Consider the following 19,016-nt stretch of genomic DNA (forward strand, 5'->3'; position numbering starts at 1 on the left):
ATTGTAGGGATCTACATGTTAATAAGGAAAAACTAATGTAGAGATATGACAATTACTATTTGTGGTTGGGTAGATCTTGTTTTTAGAAAGATTTAAGTGTAAAAATCACTCAAATCGGAGCTAAAATGAAGAAGATACTCTAAAAATAAGTTTTGGATTAAATCTGGAAAAAAAAATCTATATCTAATTGTTTAAACTAGCCAGGATCCTATTTGTAAATCTAAGGTTGACTGGGCTCGGTTGGCTTGCATGGCCGCACACATGGCAGCCACGTGGACACTAACTGGGACCATGACCCGTGAACAGACTGATGTGGCATGGTCCACCGGTCTACGGTGGATCGATTATGTGGCGCAGGGGTACGGTGGTGGGATTTTAATCAGAGTCGTTGAGATCGGATCCGACTGCTGCTAGTTGTTTGAGGGTTGTTGACGGCTGGCAACCACTGGAGATAGGTGGCCCCGCCACAGACATGGGTGGAGATCGCCGGAGACACACATGATTGTGCTCCAGTGTTCCAAGGACAACGGGAAACATACCAAAATGGAGAGGGATGGACGGTGATCTCACCAGCGTGGTTCTCATCGACAGGAGTGTGGCGGAGGATGATCAGCGACGACGAGGTGGTGATGAAGGGATTGAAGCTTGTCGGGGAGAGTTGTTTGGCGGCGGAGAGACGACGAAGGATGTCGGGATGAGCTCCTTGTGCAGCTGCGGTGCTGAAGAGCTACTCAGAAGGCCGGAGACAGCTTGGGCGCAGCGGATTGGCAAGCTCGATTGAGGCGTTAATGGCGGGCGGGCGACGGCTAAGGTTTTCGATGTCTTAGCGAAGTAGGGCACATGAGGTAGTGACTTGATGACGAAAAATGAGGCAAGGGCGTAGCCCGATCTGGGATTTATAGGGCGGAGAGTAGGCATACGAGAGTTGGGGACCGAGGCGATGGCGACCAAATTTCTACCTGGTTTCCACATTCAAACAAGATTTATTAGGGGATAAGATGACAGCAGGATGCGGGGATCACGCGGACTTGATCTGGTAAGCTTCAAGATGATTCCCTTGTTTGGATTTGATCGGATTGGCATGGGATTTAGCCGACCGACTCAATGGTGTAGGGAACATATTCGGCAAGAGGTAAGAGACAACGCTGACATGCAGGCCCAGCTGGCAGTGGCACAGAGGGAGAGGGTGAGGGCGTGCGCCTTAGGCTGTGGCTCGGCTTCCAGTCCACACGTGCACGAGAGGGAAGTAGGTCAGAGGGGCGGTTGAGGAAAGGAATTGGACTGGCTTCGGCCGGCCCAAGTGGGAGGGAAGAAGAAGGCCAAATGGGCTTGGCCCAGTTGGGATGGAATCTTCGCTGGGTACGAAGGAGAGAGGGTTTTTCTTTTATTTTGGGAATTTCCACAAAAAAGAAGCTAGCAATTGAAATCCAAATAAAACTTCAAATGAAGCCTAAAAATTCTAGAAAATTCTGGCAAACTTTTGAAAACATTTAGAAGCCAAAATAAAATTATTTTTAGTTTATGAAAATATTTTGGTATATTTAAAATTAAACTTAACTCAAATAAATTTAATTAAAATCCAAATAAGCTCAAATAAAATCCAATAAAGACCAGAGAAAATCCACAACTCAAAATAAAATCTGAATGCCTATTTCCAGCATGAACGCATTCAAACAATTAATAACATTATTCAAATTTGAATTAGAATTTAGAAAAATAGGATTTTTCCTATTCTAATTATTTAATCTATAACCTAATATTGAAAATTTTGAGAAACTTAAGAAATCTTGAAATCAGTGACAGTGCGACACAACGACATCTTTGTGGAGGGTAAAGTAATAGCCGGTACAAATTAGAATAGAATTTTAGGCTGTGAAAAGATTGTAGTACTACTCCAGTAGGATCATTCTCCATTGTTTAAGGGGTCGCTTTCAGCAACGACTACTGACAGAACAAACATTCCATGCCACCAGAATAATGATTGGGAAATCATGGTGGTCTAGCTTATTGAAGTGTGGAGTAGCACACATCGTCTCCCCCTTTCTCTTTTGGTAAGTGTTTTTCTTTTCATATAGAGTAAAATTTAAAATTCTATAACTATTTTGATATATATTATAAAAAACTATAACGTTTAGTGTTTCTTTCAAAAATTTACAACTATTTTGATATATGTTATAAAAAATTATAACTTTTTCATCATATTTTCACTCATTATTCTCTATGGTATGTAATAGTAGAATTAATCGTGAGAAAGTTATAATTTTTTTAACATATATCAAAATAGTTGTAGTTTTTAAAAATAAACCATAGAAGTTATAGTCTTCTATAATACTATATATCAAAATAATTGTAAGTTTTTGAAATTTACTCTTTCATATTTGTTTGGAGCCTTCTGAACTGAAGATCAGCGTAGAATTCCTCTGCTATCTTCAAGCAGATTGGTCAGCATGAGGAGAACGGTAAAAATTACAGATGCTTACAAGATTCGGAACGATCCTCGCTGTGGTAACAAACGTTAACAATTCCTGGCGCCGATGAAGAAATGGGGAAGAGATAGTGTTATGCGTCTGTCTGACGGGGGAGCGATGGGGGTCACTGTGTGGCAAGATCAAGCGCAGAACTGATTGATGAATAGAGCAGATACTGCTATGAACTGCATTGTGCAAATCAAGATACAGCAGAAAAATACTGGACTGAAATCAATGGAGAAGATTACATGACATCCAGAACTGATGAAGAATCCACAGATGCATTTCTCGCTGACAGAAATTAAGTTTCGTGATTCTTCTGCAAAATTGGCGACTGGGTTTGACATCGGAACTAGAGAATCCGGCTAGATGGAAACCGACAGCAAACCCCTCAATAATCAAAGGGAAAAGAAAAACCCTACAATCCAACATACATAGGATTAGGGTTTGACATACATCATCAATTGCATAAACACCCGCAAACTGAAGCAATTAACCCTAAATCTTTCTCTTCACAACTCTGATGAGCCATTGCTCGTTCAAGCTCCTCAGTTGTAAATCCATCACCTCCTCCGTCGTGCTTGTGCAACTCAGAAGCCCCCTTTCTGCTCCAATTAAGAGTCGAATTAATCGGCGTCTCAAACCTCCAAAGCAGATGCCGGGGAAATCAAATATGAAGTTTTTGTGAATACCTCGCTCACCTTGTACCGATCGCGGGTCATCTCCGATAGCGAGCTCCCAGGGCAAAGCGTCTGCGCCACAAGAGAAGAGAAAGCGCGAACTGGATGATAAGTAATCAAAGAACTAAGAACAAGATTTGCGATCAAAATCAAGATTAGCAATGCTTTATCTGTGTGTTGGAGTACTCACGTCGATTTGGCGCTGGACGTTCTTGGGCCGCTTCTTCGGCCGGCGCGGCGGCTTCCGCCCGGTGATCGCGACGAAGTCGGCATCGATCTCCTGCCGCGTTAGCGCCACCGAGAACCCGCGGCTCTTCTTGCCGCCGGCGTCCATGTTCCCGAGCTTCTTGTGCTGCCACGCGTCCTCCGCTCTGTAATCCCTCCAGGCCGTCCGGTCCCGCAGGTTCCACTGCCTCCGGGGAGCTTCTTGGCCCACAACCGCCGCGGCTCCTTTAGCCGGTGATCGGGGGGCGTTGTTCTGGGGCTCGGCGGCGGCGGCGGCGGGCTCAGAGTCGGAGTCGACGTGCGCGGCGTCAATGTATCGGCAGAAGGCCATGGGCCTGCGGCAGCCCCAGCCGGCGGGGAGGTCGAAGCTGCTGAAGAGGAGGGGGTCCCTCGACCGCGACGACGACGCGGGCGGCGGCGGGGCCATGGTCGCAGCCGGCGAGGACTCCATCGGAGAAAAGGCGAGCCGAGACGCGAGAGGGGATGGAAGAGGCGGCAAATGTGCGCGCGCAGGGGAGACCGGGCGAGCGCAGCAACTAGGTTTGCAATTGCATGCGTTATCTATATATGGCGCGATTGGGTCTGGGGCTCCTCTCGATTGCTCGCTGATTCGTTTCTCCGATCGGATTAGGGAGAGTCGAGAGGGGGAAGCTTGCGAGCAGCGCAAGGTCGCGAAGCGAGCAGAGGCCGCGCCGCGCGGTTTCCTCTTGGGTTTGGGCTCGGGTCGAGCACTCGAGCCTGCTGCGGCTTGCGTTGGCTCGGTTGCTCTTGTTCACCCTCACGATGTCACGGGCTCTGGCCGCCAGGCTGATCGATCGAGAAGACGCCGGCCGATTGCGATTGTGGTTCTGTGACGTTGCGCTTGCTCCAGTCATGGAGGCAAAGGGCCCGACAGGTTCAAAGCGCTCCTTTTCATTTGCAGTCGTTTGCTTCGTCCCGAAAAGGAATGAAATGAAAAGGTTTTCCAAGTAACTGGATACGACCGATATCTATCTATTATATTATTATTTAAATATATTATATTATTATTTGAGGGCTAAAAGGAGTTATCACGTTTGCTTTTAAAGTTACAAAATCACCACATTAATAAAAAAATAATCTATACCACTAATTATTATGAACATCTAACGATTTAGATTAAACCAAACAGTCAATATCAATTATAATTAATAAATAGCTAAATTCAAATTTTAAAATTATGAAAAATTAGCAATTTGATTTCTATAAGGTTTGGGAAGCAAAATATTTAAATAAAGAGTTCAAATAAAATAAATAATAATTAAAATCTAAGGTTAGAATAGAAAAAAAAATGATCCATATCAAATATAGTCTTAAAAAAATTAAATACCTAAATAAAAAGTTTGTATAAATATAATTAATTAAATATTATTATGATAAAAAATTACAGTAAAACTAGTCACCTATTAATATGAGCTAACTTACTAGTTTTCATTAAATAAACATTCGAAAATTAATTCCCGACTGCCTCTATTTACATGAACATGGCGACGGTTGTTTCCTATCTCGGTACATGTGTCAAGGGGCTGACGGTGTTACTAACAAGCGCTTGCTTTCCATAAAGAATGTGCAAATGTACGAAGGATGACATGTGTTTTGCGGAGACATTGCCACGTGAAAATGAAGTATTAACGTTGATTTCACGTTCTTGCCGTTCTACCTTTGTCATTAAAAGTTGATATCTATAACTTTTAGCCGACACGTCTAACTTTTAAAATCTGCCATTTTGACGGCAACCTCCTGAAAGCAAACTGAACTTATTGGCAAAATATTCTTTTTCAAACACATACAACACGTTTGTAATGACGCTATTGTCGACAAAATGATTCCATCATTAACTTGTTTTGTAGCTTTTAAACAGGTCATCTACTTTTCTTTTGTGTTGTTACAGTATCTGTTGACTATCTTGATGTGATCTTATTCCTTTTAAGCTCGAGATGCAACTTTGCTGTTATTATTATAGACATCAATTTGCTTGGTGCAATATAATTGCGTCAATTCTAACAACACATCTAAGGGTCTTGCCCCCACCCCACCCCACCCCACCCCACTACATTTTTTCTATGGGAAGAAGACTAAGGATATTGGATTGGAGTATTGGTTTCAAGACTTTCCATGAAATACACTTTTCTTTTTATAATGGAAATACATTTGGCCTCAACATCTTAGGATGTACGAAAGCCCGATGAAATACCACTAATGCAAACACCGCGTAGTCCGTAGATTGACGGAATTGCAATGCTATATGTAAGAACGAACATGATCATAATACAAGTTTAGCATCGAGATATGCAAGAAAACATAAACATGCACAAGTGTCGGCCACAGGTTAACTCAACCGCGCTGATCAAACGGAGTGCGCGCCGATCCAGTAATCCACCCGCACCCAAGGTTAACAAATGTGATCGAAGACCGAAAACAGGACCTCAGCGCATTTTTCGAAAACTAGAGAATTCGATCAAATTCAATTGAATTTTGTTAATTTTTAAAATTTCAAATTTAAATTGGATCTAAAACTGCTCCGTTTCTTAATACAAACCGGACCGAATCAATCGAAAACCAAGCATTTCTAACGATTTTCGTCGCATTTGTTACCCTGCCCACACCGCGCGACACGCACCCCTGCAGGGTACGCTCCCGCCGAGCCGTCCGCCCCCGCCACACCACACCTGCCGATTCCTGGCAGGCGACGCAGTCACGCAGCCGCGCCACCAAAATCGCGGGACGGAGCACCAGAAAGCCGCCCCACAGCCTAACCATCGCATCCATCCATCACAAAATAATCACGCGAGGGCGAGGCGCCGAGGTAGCGCGGACGCCGTAAAGAGGGCTCCTCCTCCTTCCCCTTGGCCTTTTTGAAAACCTCACCCCCACCTCCTCGCCCACCTCTCCTCTCCTCTCCTCTGATGGTCCTCATGGCTGCCGACTCCGACCACAATCTCACGGCCAAGCCCGCACCAGCTCCTCCCGCCCCGGCGTCCCCGTTGCCGTTGCCGGCTCCCGCCACGCGCACCCGCCTCCACAGCTTCTCCTTCCCGACGCTCAGCTGGGGCACGCACCGCCTCCTCCGCTGCTCCAAGGATGGCTCCCCCGCGTCCGCCTCCTCGCCACCGCACCCGCAGACGCCGTCGCCGGAGAAGGAGAAGCCCCAGGGCCAGGGCTCCCCGGGCGCGTCTCAGCCGCCGCGGCCCTGGAATCTTCGCACCCGCCGCTCCGCCACCGTCGCGCAGCCTGTACCGAGATCGGAGGGCGCGGGGAAGGCGGCGGCGGCAGCGGGGCAGAGGCCGCAGTCGCTCGCTCCGCCGGCGGCGGATGCGAGGAAGAGGGGCTTCTCCGTCGCGCTGACCAAGGAGGAGATCGCCGAGGACTTTGCCGCCATCCGCGGCACGCGCCCGCCACGCCGGCCCAAGAAGCGCCCGCGCGCCGTGCAGCGCCAGCTCGATGTAAGGATTGCAGCCTCACCTGTAGGACTTTCTGATTCATAATTTTGGGCTCGGTGCTCAATTCTGTTGGTTTTTTTTGTCGGAATTGCAGATGCTGTACCCAGGACTATCGCTCGCGGACGTGAACCTCGACTCGTACAAGATCGAGGAGGTAAGATATAGTTGATTCGTCTGGTGTTCTCCTACTTGTTTTCCCCAAAGTTGGTTCTTTTCTTCATGCGCCTTTTCCTCTTGCAGAGGTGATTGGCGCCGTGGTGGAGCTGCAAATAGGAGCAACTTTTCAGATGTTTCCCACTTTTGATCTTCATGCAATGGCTAACATCTCTGTCTCATGATTATCTTGGTTCTTCTGGATTAGAAGATGGAATGTTAGATTTCCGGTGCTAATTTTGTATAGGGAGTTCTGTTTTATGATAAATTGTTGGGTTGTTGGGCGATGTTCGTGTTGGGTCTGGGGGTATGGTTCTGGTAGAAAGGTGTAATATCCTTAGCTGATGGGAAGTTGTCTTGCTATGTACATTGTTCTAATCTATAAAATGTTTTTCCCTTTCAAATTGCTCCAAGGAAGATGCTTATTAAATGTCATGGAATTGTGCTGTTGAATTTTCTCTTGATTTTGTTTGCTATTTCCTATAGCTTCTTGCTTTGGACTAAGGCTTTGCTGCTGCTGCTGCTGCTGCTATTGCTTCTTGATGATTGCTTTCTGGATTACTGATTAAATAAAGACAGATCAGTAGTTGCTTTGCTTGACAATGGAAGAGCCTGCTTTGATTCTGCTCCGGTAGGATATATATTTTTTCTGATAAATCGGGTAGCATATATATTGTATCCCAAATTTAACATTGCTACTGAAACCAAAGGGAACATTACTTGTAGTGGTTTATAAGAAGCATGATCTGTCAAAATCCTGCTTAATATTTGAAATCTTGCAGGTTATCAGAGAAGTTACCGAAGATGTGCATGTTCTCTTTGCATGTGTAATGTGCCTGATTGTTTTCTTTTAGAATTATTCATCCTTTTTCTGTGTCTTGTATAACTTCTCTGGTTCATTTTCCTTGCCGCAGTTTTCGCATATAAGAAAGTTGATGCACTTCGTTCTTGCTTATAAGTTATAATGCTAATAATTTCTCATTTGCTGGCTTACTCTGTGTATGGTTTTTGTTGATCTGGTACACTTTATGGCGAAAGTACTGTGTTCAGTAGCCATTGATGAAGCTGCTCTGGATTTATGTGAATCAGTGGGGAGTCCCAGCAGAGCTTAAGAAATCGCTTTCCTTGCCAAGTGCATTCAGAATTGAAGTGTCGCCCATCATTCTATGTGAGCACATTTTTACAGGACTAGAAAGGCTGCTTGATTGTAGTATCGTCTCCTAAATTCTTACATCCTGTGCTATCCCAAGCAGTTTCTGTGAATAATTGGATAATATTATTCTGGTGGTCAGGCTTGAGTTGAATTTATGAATAACTGTGTTGGACCTGAAAATGTAGCTGAGCCTGAGAATTCACCTCTCCTTTTGGAATGCTGGAATTTTACGATAACTGTTCCATTCCCTAAAAAAATGGGGAAAAAATTACCACATTCTATATGGGACCAAATTATTTGTTCGTCCAGTCACATTATCTATGCATTTTGCATTCTGTATTGTTGAATTAGTAATTTACTTGATAATGCTGCACGTTCACATGATCTGACTTGATTGGTAACGCTTCATGTTACACATAATTGGCTCTTCTGGTTCCTCTTCTCTCTCCTCAGTCCTCAGTATGTTAAAGCTACCGTTCTAGTGGTGACTGGAAAATGTACACTGCCTGCTTTTAAGGATTTCCCTGAGCTGTTCCTTTTGGCAGAATTCAGGTACAGGTTGCCCATTCACTGCATCTTCTGTGCATATCACATTTCAGAAGTTCCTGATTAAGTCTAAAAGTTATTTTCCGGTGAAATTTGTAATCTTGCTTAGTCTTCTCAATTGGCCCATGCATATAGCAATGTTTTGTTTAATCGTTGCGCCCCACCAACGTGACATCTCTAGATTTATTTGTTCCGGCTCACTGCAACTGATAAGTGATATCTATCTGCATGTATATCTACTCGACATGTTTAAAGTACCTGTCCGGTCGATTGATTCGTAGCTTCATATCATATTTTTTTGAAAGTGGCGTTGTTAAGTTCCATATCTTTCGGTCATTCTGCCATCCCTGCAGCAGCAGCAACTGGTGTGGGTGTTGCTATTGCACTACAATAGTCTACTCCGTCATTTGATTTTCAGTCGAAAGCTACAGGTGGAGTATCTTTGTTTAAGACTAGTGTCTCCCTCAGTCCTACATGGAACGAAATATCGTATTCCCCACAACGTTGGCTGCGCCAAAAAAAAGAAGTCTTCGGATCAATCTGACATGGAGTATGTTGACCTCGACATTGCATTTTATTTTATTTTTGCTGAGGTTTGAGATAATCTTGCAAAACTGACGGCAACCTCTTTTTGAGAAAACACAATAGAGCTGCGCATTTTCTATTAAGAAGAAAATTTCGTTACATAGCCCTGCGACGCGAACTCATGGAGAGTCGCCTGCTACCGATTACATCAACTGTGGATTATACGTTTACAGGAAACAACCATCAACGCTGAGTAGGACTAAGCTACGATCGTCATAGCAGCAGCCCTAGGATGGCCAGCTCGTCTTTCTTTACTAGTTTGATGTAGTATTTTATCCCTACTGTTTCTCAATGTGCTGGCTGGGAACGTTTGTGAATCTTGGCATTGGCTAGGATGCACAGTTGATGGTAATCCAGCCGGGATACGATTCAATTAGGTCAGATGCTAGTTGGGTTGGCAGTTGACCAGATAAGAAGACAATCCGCAACATCCAAGCAAACTCATATATCTGATGCTCTGCAGATCATTCTCTCTATCACGGAGAATCTGACATCCTATCAAAATGAGCCCTCTGATCTTTGAATCAGTTCATTCAGAGACTCGAATCATCTTTTGAGCAAAAGCCACCAGTGCCGCTTTGTAAATTGCAAAGCCTGATTGGAGCATTATTCCCAACTCAACTCCAAACCTCATGTCACAACACGCTTGTGATTCCAGTCCCGTATCAGCATTCGAACAATAAAAAGAGATGCAGAATTATCGATAACTTAGTACATGTCCCTTTAGTACTTCGAGTCCTTTCTACCCAGTTTTGATTCCAGTTCAGCGAGAGTCAAACCTAGAAGGATACTCGAAGCGACAGTCGAAATGAAGTCCGCCAAGTTCATAGATTTCTCTCCGACTTTCTTGGACCTTTATGTCAGTCAGGACGAGGCAGAATGAGCAATCAGCATATCATGGAAATATCATTTGCCTACTTATCTTGTCGCACCATTGTCTGAGTTGTGAGCCTTCTGACCGTTGATCCGTTTCTCAGCTTGGTACTCTTAAATCACGTGCTCCAACTCTTTGTGCTTCTCTAAGACACGCTCCCTGTGTGCCGGTTTACAAGTGTCGACAGCCTCAACGAGTAAACTCATCAGCTCTTTCCTCTTCATTTCCAGATCTTCAGCAACTTCAGACCTAGAACGCGGGAAATGCTTGACAAACAACTTTGACCCTGTTAAAAATCGATATGATTTGTGCAACATGCTCTTGATATTGAAAGATTAACGAGTAAAATCAATATTCCACAAAAAAGATGGAGAATGAAAAATAAGGTAGAGCATCTGAGCTAAGCAAAATCTCTGACAGCGCTTCACATTCCGTTAACGAGGCAGTCGGAAGGCTAACACTAGCAATATGGATGTAGTGCTTACACAGAAATATACAAAGAGAGAGGAACCCTTTTTTTCCTGTACTGAAAATAAAGAAAAACAAAGGTATGTACTTATGGAATTAGGTACTCATGTGCAAAATATGTAAACGCTTGCGGTTATTATCATCTACATTTCAGGCTCCAATGTTAAAGTTTCTAGTTACTTTATTCATGGTGGATACACCCGTGTATTTTTCAGCACTTGTGTAGGTTTGGAGACAAGAAACCTGCACCTATACGCAATATTATGTGAGGGGATCAAACATTTATCAGTGAGTATTTTTTACCATACTTAGGAAGTACCAATAATTATAACTAGGTATGCATAGAATTTTGGTACCTCCGAAGGTATAATTTGATGTTACCTCCCAAGGACCGTAAAAACACTCTTTATCAATACCATCGCTAAAAGCCTAAAAGCTGTAGCTTAAGAGAACATGGCCTCGTTGGCAGCAAATTTATATGTTTTGGTACCCATGAATAGAGTGGGATCGAATTGACTAACATGTCTTTCATCAAAAGGGGGCCGCCAGAGAAAACTTCTCTACCCATCAGAAAAGTCTAAAGTCAACAAATTCTAATTTGAAAATACGATATTACAAGATCTGACAAAAATCTTAAAATTTTAGGCTTTCGAGACTACAAAATGCACCTATGATTACTGCCTTTCTTAATCACCAAAGTTTGTGCAAGTTATTTTTTAATTACCTGTATCGATTTTATGAGATCAAGAGATCAACAATATAAATATATAGAAAAGGATATCCTTCGTTACACTAAAGAGTTGCTTGAGAAGAATGTGTGGCAGGATGGAGTGATTTCTGTAAGGAAGGTTGGCACAAAAAGGAGCCGGTGTTTCGAGTAATACTGGCTGCACTCAGATGGTGACTAAAGAGCTAAATTCAGAAGATGAAGCCAGGTAGGTATGGTCCAGATAAAGGCGGAGATCTGATGACCAAGATATGTAAGCATTCGATTCCTGCCTGAAAAAAAGTGTATGCATAGTTCTTTGTTCTGTTCTAAAGGTCCTAGTGCAGGAGCTGAACCACAAAAGGATTTGACACGGTTTGCATTAATTATGAGAAGAAAACGGGACACTTGGAGTTCGTTTCGGAAAAAAAAAAGGGGGACACTTGGTCCGTGTCAGGGGCTTGGTAGTGCGTGGTTTCCTAGGTTAACCTTACAGGTGCAGGATGAAATCGAGAGAATTGGGATGGGATAGTGATGCCTCATTACCTTGTCGGTGGCGCGTCAAGTTTCGTTCGATCCGGATGGATTGGAGCAGAAAAAGGCGCGGGAGGAGGTGGCCGTGGAGAAGCCTTCGGGAAGAAGGCTCCTCCGTGGCTTGCCGGAAGCCCGTCCCGATCGAGGCAGCAGCTCGCGGCGCGGCCAATAGCGATCGTCGGAGGCCGAGGACTAGGCGGGCAGTTGAGAACATGGCCATCGTCCTCGATGTCGGTTGATTCTTTCCTCCTCCCCACAACCTAGCCTACCTTTTCGTCCCCCTTCTTTTCTAGGTTCGCCCGTGTATTTATATCATTGCATGTATGCAAGGCATTGTTATACTCACGAGCCACCGGGACCCTGCAAATCTAAGGCCTAAACCATAAACCCTCGAACCAAAAGCCCCTCCCCCACCCCACCCTCCGCAGAGGCAAATTTTATAAAATCTGCTCTTTTAAAAGATCCGCAAGCCAATATGATACGTGTCTTTTGTTCTCTCCTTTGCACACGCATCCGTTGAATCGGAAGAGGAAGGATGTAGATCAAAATCCTACAAAGATATTTCAACAAAGAGTCTTATAAAATTTCATTCCACCGTTCGTGCCGTAACTTGAGTATGTAGCAGCTCAGCCCACCATGTCGCAGCAGCTAGCATTGCATCTGTGCCGGCCGCGGCAGTCTCTCCATCTCATTGGCATCATCGTTGCATTGTCATCGTTGCTCGGTATATGATCGGCAAGGAGGCTCTGGATGATGTCCAGGTCGGGGCCGCTCACGTCGCGCTCCCATGGCGCGGGCGTCGAGGAGGTACGCGGACGGGCCAGCCATGGGCATCGGCCATGCGCTGGATCTTCGACGCCTGCGCGGAGGCCATATATGTCCATGCCGCGTGATGGATGATCCGGGACCTCCGTAGTGGCTTGACTGACTGCAGCATGTTGCAGCCGACTTGCAGGCTAATTTGGAAGGTGGCCCAAGGACCACACTCTGTTTTGCTGATTCGTCACCGGATTACAGGTTTGCAAGTATTGGCTCTGAATGGTTGAGAGTGCTCGGGCTTTCACTCAAGAAAAAGAAGTGGCGTCCGAGTTCGACGGCTCTATGTACCAACTGAACAAGTGCTCGGCCCACTTGGTTGTGGCAAAAAATTAAAAATAGATAATAAACGTTATTTTATTTGTTAAAATAGATAATATATCAATATATTTGTAAATCTATTATCTGTATTTGGCACTTAAACACCAAAAAATCAATTTTAGTAACTGAGTCATTGAAAAACGATAGGTCCAAACTATATTTCATTAAAAATTCATTTTGATAATTTTCGATGTATTATGATTTTAATCGAACCTTTCTGTCCAATCTATTTTTTTTTAATATTTCTAAGTTTTTTTCCTTTTCCTTTCTTTTTCCCTCATTTATCTTATTTCACTAATACACTATTTACACCTATGAAGAGCATACATACACTAGGCCATCACCCTACACACCACTAGCACAAAGTACCACCACTAGATCAACGACGTGAAGGCACGGCAGCACCACACCGGTCTGTATTTGACACTTAAGGTTCTGAATACAGTACTATGCATCATATTCGGCATCTCATATACTAAATACAGAGAGTTTTCGGCACATAAGGTATCGAATATAGGTCGGATCTATCGTTTTTCAGTGTCTCATTTACCAAATCAATTTTTTTATGATTGAGATACCGAATACCGGTACTAGATTTGTAAATAGACTGATATATTATTTATTTTAATAAACACAATGATGTTTGTTGTCTGTTTTTAATTTTTTGCTTTTGATTATTGGTGTTCAGCTCTGCTCCCTCGGAGGAGCTCCCTAGTCTAGCACTCTAGCTACATGCATCCTAACAAACGATGCACTCATGCACAGGTTTCCACAGGGACCACCGTAACATAGGGCAGCTCTGGAATGAACGATGGCAGCATTGCACTTTCTGAAGCACAATGGAGTTTGTACGTTTACAGCGATGAGTTTGTACGGCCACAACAAGCTAGGCGCTCGAGGAGACGAGAACCGCGGTCCGTGGTCAAGCTTCTGCATCTTCCTTGCAGTTTTCTTTTCTTTTAAGTCATTAGAGAGAACTGACCAGTTGAATTAAAGATACACTTTTATCTACTTAAACTGAAAAATCTAACGAACTAAAATAATAACCCAAAACTATTTATTAGATATTCACTTGTATCCCTATCATCAACGCTCGCATAATCTTAGTAAGTGCGCGTGAAAAGACATGCATACGTGTAAGCACATTGTTACTAGGGGAGAGTATAGATGCCGCTAGGCCAAAAGATGTCGGTAAAGGTGTGGACAACTTTGGGGTCGACTGTGTTCCAACGAGGTCAATGCGGCAGACTCTAGTACTGACTACTCGATCTGTGGTGACCGACCGCTGCAGTGGCGGAGCTTGGGCCAATTCCCAGTAGGGGACAACAAAGCAGATTGGGCCGCATCAGGGGCCGAATTCTAAGCCGTAGTAGGGGCCATAGCTGGAGCTAGCAACATTTTCAACTGGCCATAGTTGGACCAGGAGGGCCACGACCTAGTTCGGCCTCCACTAAGATCCGCCATTGGGCCGTTGGCCGGCGTATCCAGCAGCTTGACGTTTTGCACCAGAGCATGAGGAACCCCGGGCAGGAGTGGTGGAACATGGCATCCTGTAACCACGTTACGAGGCCCACGACGACCAAGTTGTTATAGACTAAATTGAGGTGATATGTATCTTTTAGTTAGGTCAACCGCGCTCAGAAGTAACAGCAGCTCAACCCACCACGTCGCAGCATTGCATTCGCGACGCGGTGGATGTCGTCGCTCCACAATGTTTGATCGGGGCGAGGAAGGTCCGGATGATGGCGAGGCCGGACCGCTGGGGTCGTGCATGTCGCGCTTTCATGAGGCGCTTGAGGCTCACGCAGACGATGCCGGATGTGTTGAGGCGGTGGACGGGCCACCCTGGGCGTCGGCCATGTGTCATGACCCAGCTGTTGGTGGATACAAGTATGGTCCAGATGTCTTCTTACACTTTCATTTTGAATCGGACGACTATCATTTAATTACCGTGCGACTGTACATGTCAGCTGATTGCCAGCCGGTAAACCGTTACTACTCTAGTCCAAAATAAATATCATTTTAATTTACGTGCAATCAGCTGATTCAAATTTTAGCTATAATTTTTTTTATATACTCTCTCCATTCAAAAATAGTAGATATATTTCTTTTGGCTCGATCTTCAAAGTTAAATTTTGACTAAAGTTTTATCACAAAATATATTATTTATAGCTACAAAACTTATATAGTATGAAATCATTTTGAATTATGAATTTAGTTGAATAATTTTTATAAACTAGATATTCTTATAATTTGATTCAATGTTGGTCAAGTATATAAGATTTTATCACAAAATATATTATTTATAATATTTATAGTCTACTATTTCTGAACGGATGAAGTATTGAGTTTGGATACTACGGGTAGATTTGTGTCAAAAAGTATTTTTATAATAGTATAATTTTACTATATTTTTATCAATATATTATAATAAAAAGTAGTAGTCTAAGTTATATTTTTAAGACTGTATCGATGTCTAAAAGGACATTTATTTCCAATTGGAGGAGTATTAAGAACCGTTTTTACAGTTAGTTAAGCATGTTTAGCTTAAGCTAATGCGTTTGTAATCTCGGACGGGAGTTGATAACCCGCCGGTGGTGTGGGGAGTCGGCCAATCTATTCTGTTGTGATGCCTGTACTGCGATGGACCGTGAGCAATACAGCCGCTTTCCCCTTTTCGCCTCTCCAGCTCTTCACCAAATTCCACTGAATTCTTCTCTGAATCTCACTGAATCGCTCGCGTAATCTTCCAAATCGTTCGCGGGTGTGTCGCCATGGGACGGATCTTCAACTCCTGCGCAGCGCCCAGGTGCTTGCTGCGCGTGTTGGCCTTGATGTCGACGTCGATCGCCGCGCGGAAGCTCCAGGCCCTCGAAGTAGCCGCCAAGCTCGGGGCCGCCGATGGCCTTGCCTAGCCTGGCGTGCGCGTCGAGCTCTAGGCGGTGGTCCGGATGCCACGGTACCAGTAGTGCACTTGGTTGAGCTCGATGCATGATCCGAGACCTCCGCGAAATGGTTGGACTGACTGCAGCAGACTTGCAGGTTTGGAAACCGATCAAAGGACCACAGCTCGAATGCTCGATCCGTCGACTCTTCGTTGGAGTATCAGATCGATCTGCCAGTTTAAACTAGTTTGCAAGCAGCGGTTCAGATTGATTGAGAATGAAGGTTTGGCTCACTCCTACCTTAAACATAAGAGCATGGATCGAGATGGGCAAAAGATCATGCCTGTGGGCAAGGGCACGGTACGAATGGTATTCAGTTTTGCTTGCGTAAATCGAAATGGCTTGGAGAAGCTCCTTGTCACAGTATCATTGCTCCATACAAAGGTGATTTGCTGCATCAAGTCTTGCCATGGGCTGAACCTGGCAAGCACCGAGGGGACGGACTATCTCTGCATGAATTCTACAGCCCGGTTAGGATGTACAGGTATCCACAAGGACTACTCCAACGAATGATGTACACCCACAAGCTCTACAGCCCATGTAGGGCCGCTAACGAGTGATGGCTGCACTGCACTTCTGAAGCACAATGGAGAAGTTTTTTTTACTGCTGGGGTTCTGCATTCTTCTTCCACGCGTGCTCGCGTGCGTACTTCGGTACTTGGTCGAAGGGTGAGTGCGCTGTCCACAGGGCCTTGGCCCGACGTCCTAGTACTTACTCTTGTGCTAATCATAGGAGTAGGATGTAAGTTTTGTAGTTTTTTTCCCATCGAGTCAGACCTAAAACTCAAAAAAAAAATAAAGATTCACTCACATTTAGTTAAACTAAAATAAATAAATATCGACTCCGAACTATCTAATAGTACCTACTCGCATCCTACTTAAGAGAATGAAATGAAGAATGATCCCTAAAAACTGTAAGAGCATGAAAAGGATTGGTTGCGTTGATTATTCCGTAGTTGCAGATGGAGGAGCAAAAGCTGGCTACCTGCCGTTGTCGATTCAGGGCTCATTGCAGGTGCAACCGGACATGCCGAACTGTATATACTGTGTAGCACCGCGGCGCTGCAGTAGAAGACTACTGGAATACAGACGTGTTGAGCGGCACAATGATCACGCTTTGTGGCACTCGAGTGCCGTTTGCGTCGAGAGCTGCACAAGCGAGGAGGACATGGAACAGGTCCCTCGACAGCGTTGTATAAAAACTGGGTCGTGTCGCCATGTCGGAAGTGTTTCCTACTGCATGCCTACACGGATAACACTAAACACTAGCGAACCCACGTCAACGTGACGACAACAACAGTCGGCGAACTCCCTTCGTCGACATATGTAAAGCGTATTTTAAAATAAAAAAGACTTCAAAAAGTAGATTTTGACATCTAATTTCTCTTAGATATATTGCCAATTGCTACAAAATTAATATCATAATATTTAAAATACTTTGGAATATGAATCTATTATTACAATTTTTGTAAACTAAACATATACATAATTTGATTAATTGTTAGTTAAACTTTATAAAATTTGACTTTTAAAAATAAAAATATGTCTTATATTGATGAGGGGGAGTACTGCTTTATCGAAGGGGAAAAAAAAAAATACTCACATGTGTTTTGGAAGCCACGAGTCCGAGGACAAGAATGCAGATTGTGCGAGTATCCAAACAAGAAATTGTCAAAACCTTGGAATAGTGCAGATCGTGTACATGTTTGCTGCGATGTACGTACTAAACTCTGATCGGTGCTCTGGGAGTAGGAGTCGGTAGAAATTGCGCCGGGTGCGCCTGAACTGTAATGAACATCACACTGACGGTTTCGTTTCTTAAATCGAAAGGGGTTACACCTTTGTTTCTAAAAAACCTAGAGATCTAGTAACCATCCAGAAAGCATATAACCAGCATAGGATTGTACGCAACTGGTGAGATTCTGAAAAATTAGAGATATAAGTGGGTATCTAATAATAGTTCTATATTACTATTTAGATTATTTTTTCCTTAACTAAGAAAATTTATAAACCTAAATAGGATGACTGTAAAACCTCGTAATGCTAGCGAATTCTTTCATTGAATTGAATTATGCCTATCCACCCCGATAAAAAAAAGCCTTGAACACCGATAAAATGGGAGAGTGAAAGAAGAAGTAGGAAGGATGGAAGCAAACTTGAACTGCTCTGTTTTCCTAGCTGGCAACAGCAAGAACACCAGGCACCAACTCATACGCCCAACTCCCCCTGATTAGCAAATCACACGCTAAGCATGGGAGTGGGATGATCATCCCTGCGTAGCTCCAAAAATTGGTTAACCGCAACCCCTGCTGGGACACATCAAGTATCCACGGAAATAAATTCTATACAGTGACATTGTATATGTATCCTCGTGCAGCATTACTTAGATAACCGTCACTTGTACCCAACGTGTATCTCAAAACGGTAGATCTCACCTAAATAAAAAAATTATTATATATATATTAATTACTTGATATATATAATCAGCGTTTTGTGAACCTCAACATCCCTTTGAGATCTATATTAAAAATAAGTAACGATAATCTGGTGATGCTACCTGAGAATACACCTGTGCTGCATAGAATTTATTTCCAGCATCCACCATGGCATCGCCACGTCAAAACCAAACTTCTAGCAGATTAAAAAGTTTGAGAGATAAAAAGTTTGAGAGATGGAGCAGGTGAGCCGACGCAAATTCCGAACCATGAAAGCCGAAACGGTAACGGAGAAATGCGCTTTCGGAACGGGACAAACGTTCTGAAAAATCAAGGAGGCTGTGCAAGATATATTTTCAAAATTTGAACAGTCTAGTGGATTAGCAGCACATACAGTGGTGCAGTTAGCAAACGGACGAACCAAAGAAAGAAGAAACCCCTTCTCTCCTCTTATCCCCTCTTCTCTCCACCAAAGAATTCATAGGCTCTCTCAGAGCCTGTCTATATAAGTTGTACTTTGTAGTTTCTGACTAGCTGAGAAAATGATAGTAACTGTTGAATTTTAGTTATTTATTTTTATAATACATTTTTAGATTCTCAATATATCCAAAAGTTAAAAAAACCCAACAAAAACCTATTTATTAGTACT

The 19,016-nt window shown here is 43.7% G+C and overlaps 1 protein-coding gene across 1 annotated transcript; it reads right to left on the minus strand.

Moving 5' to 3' along the window:
- Positions 1-2,608: 2,608 nt before the first annotated feature.
- LOC133884172 (uncharacterized) lies at positions 2,609-3,824 on the minus strand. The gene is made up of 3 exons (XM_062323525.1): positions 3,339-3,824; positions 3,161-3,220; positions 2,609-2,653 (listed from the first exon to the last, which is right to left on the minus strand). The coding sequence occupies exons 1-3, from the start codon at positions 3,822-3,824 to the stop codon at positions 2,609-2,611; spliced, it is 591 nt and encodes a 196-aa protein (XP_062179509.1).
- Between the last annotated feature and the right edge of the window lie 15,192 nt (positions 3,825-19,016).

This window comes from Phragmites australis, chromosome 11 (genome assembly GCF_958298935.1).
Source record: "Phragmites australis chromosome 11, lpPhrAust1.1, whole genome shotgun sequence".
NCBI lineage: Eukaryota > Viridiplantae > Streptophyta > Magnoliopsida > Poales > Poaceae > Phragmites > Phragmites australis.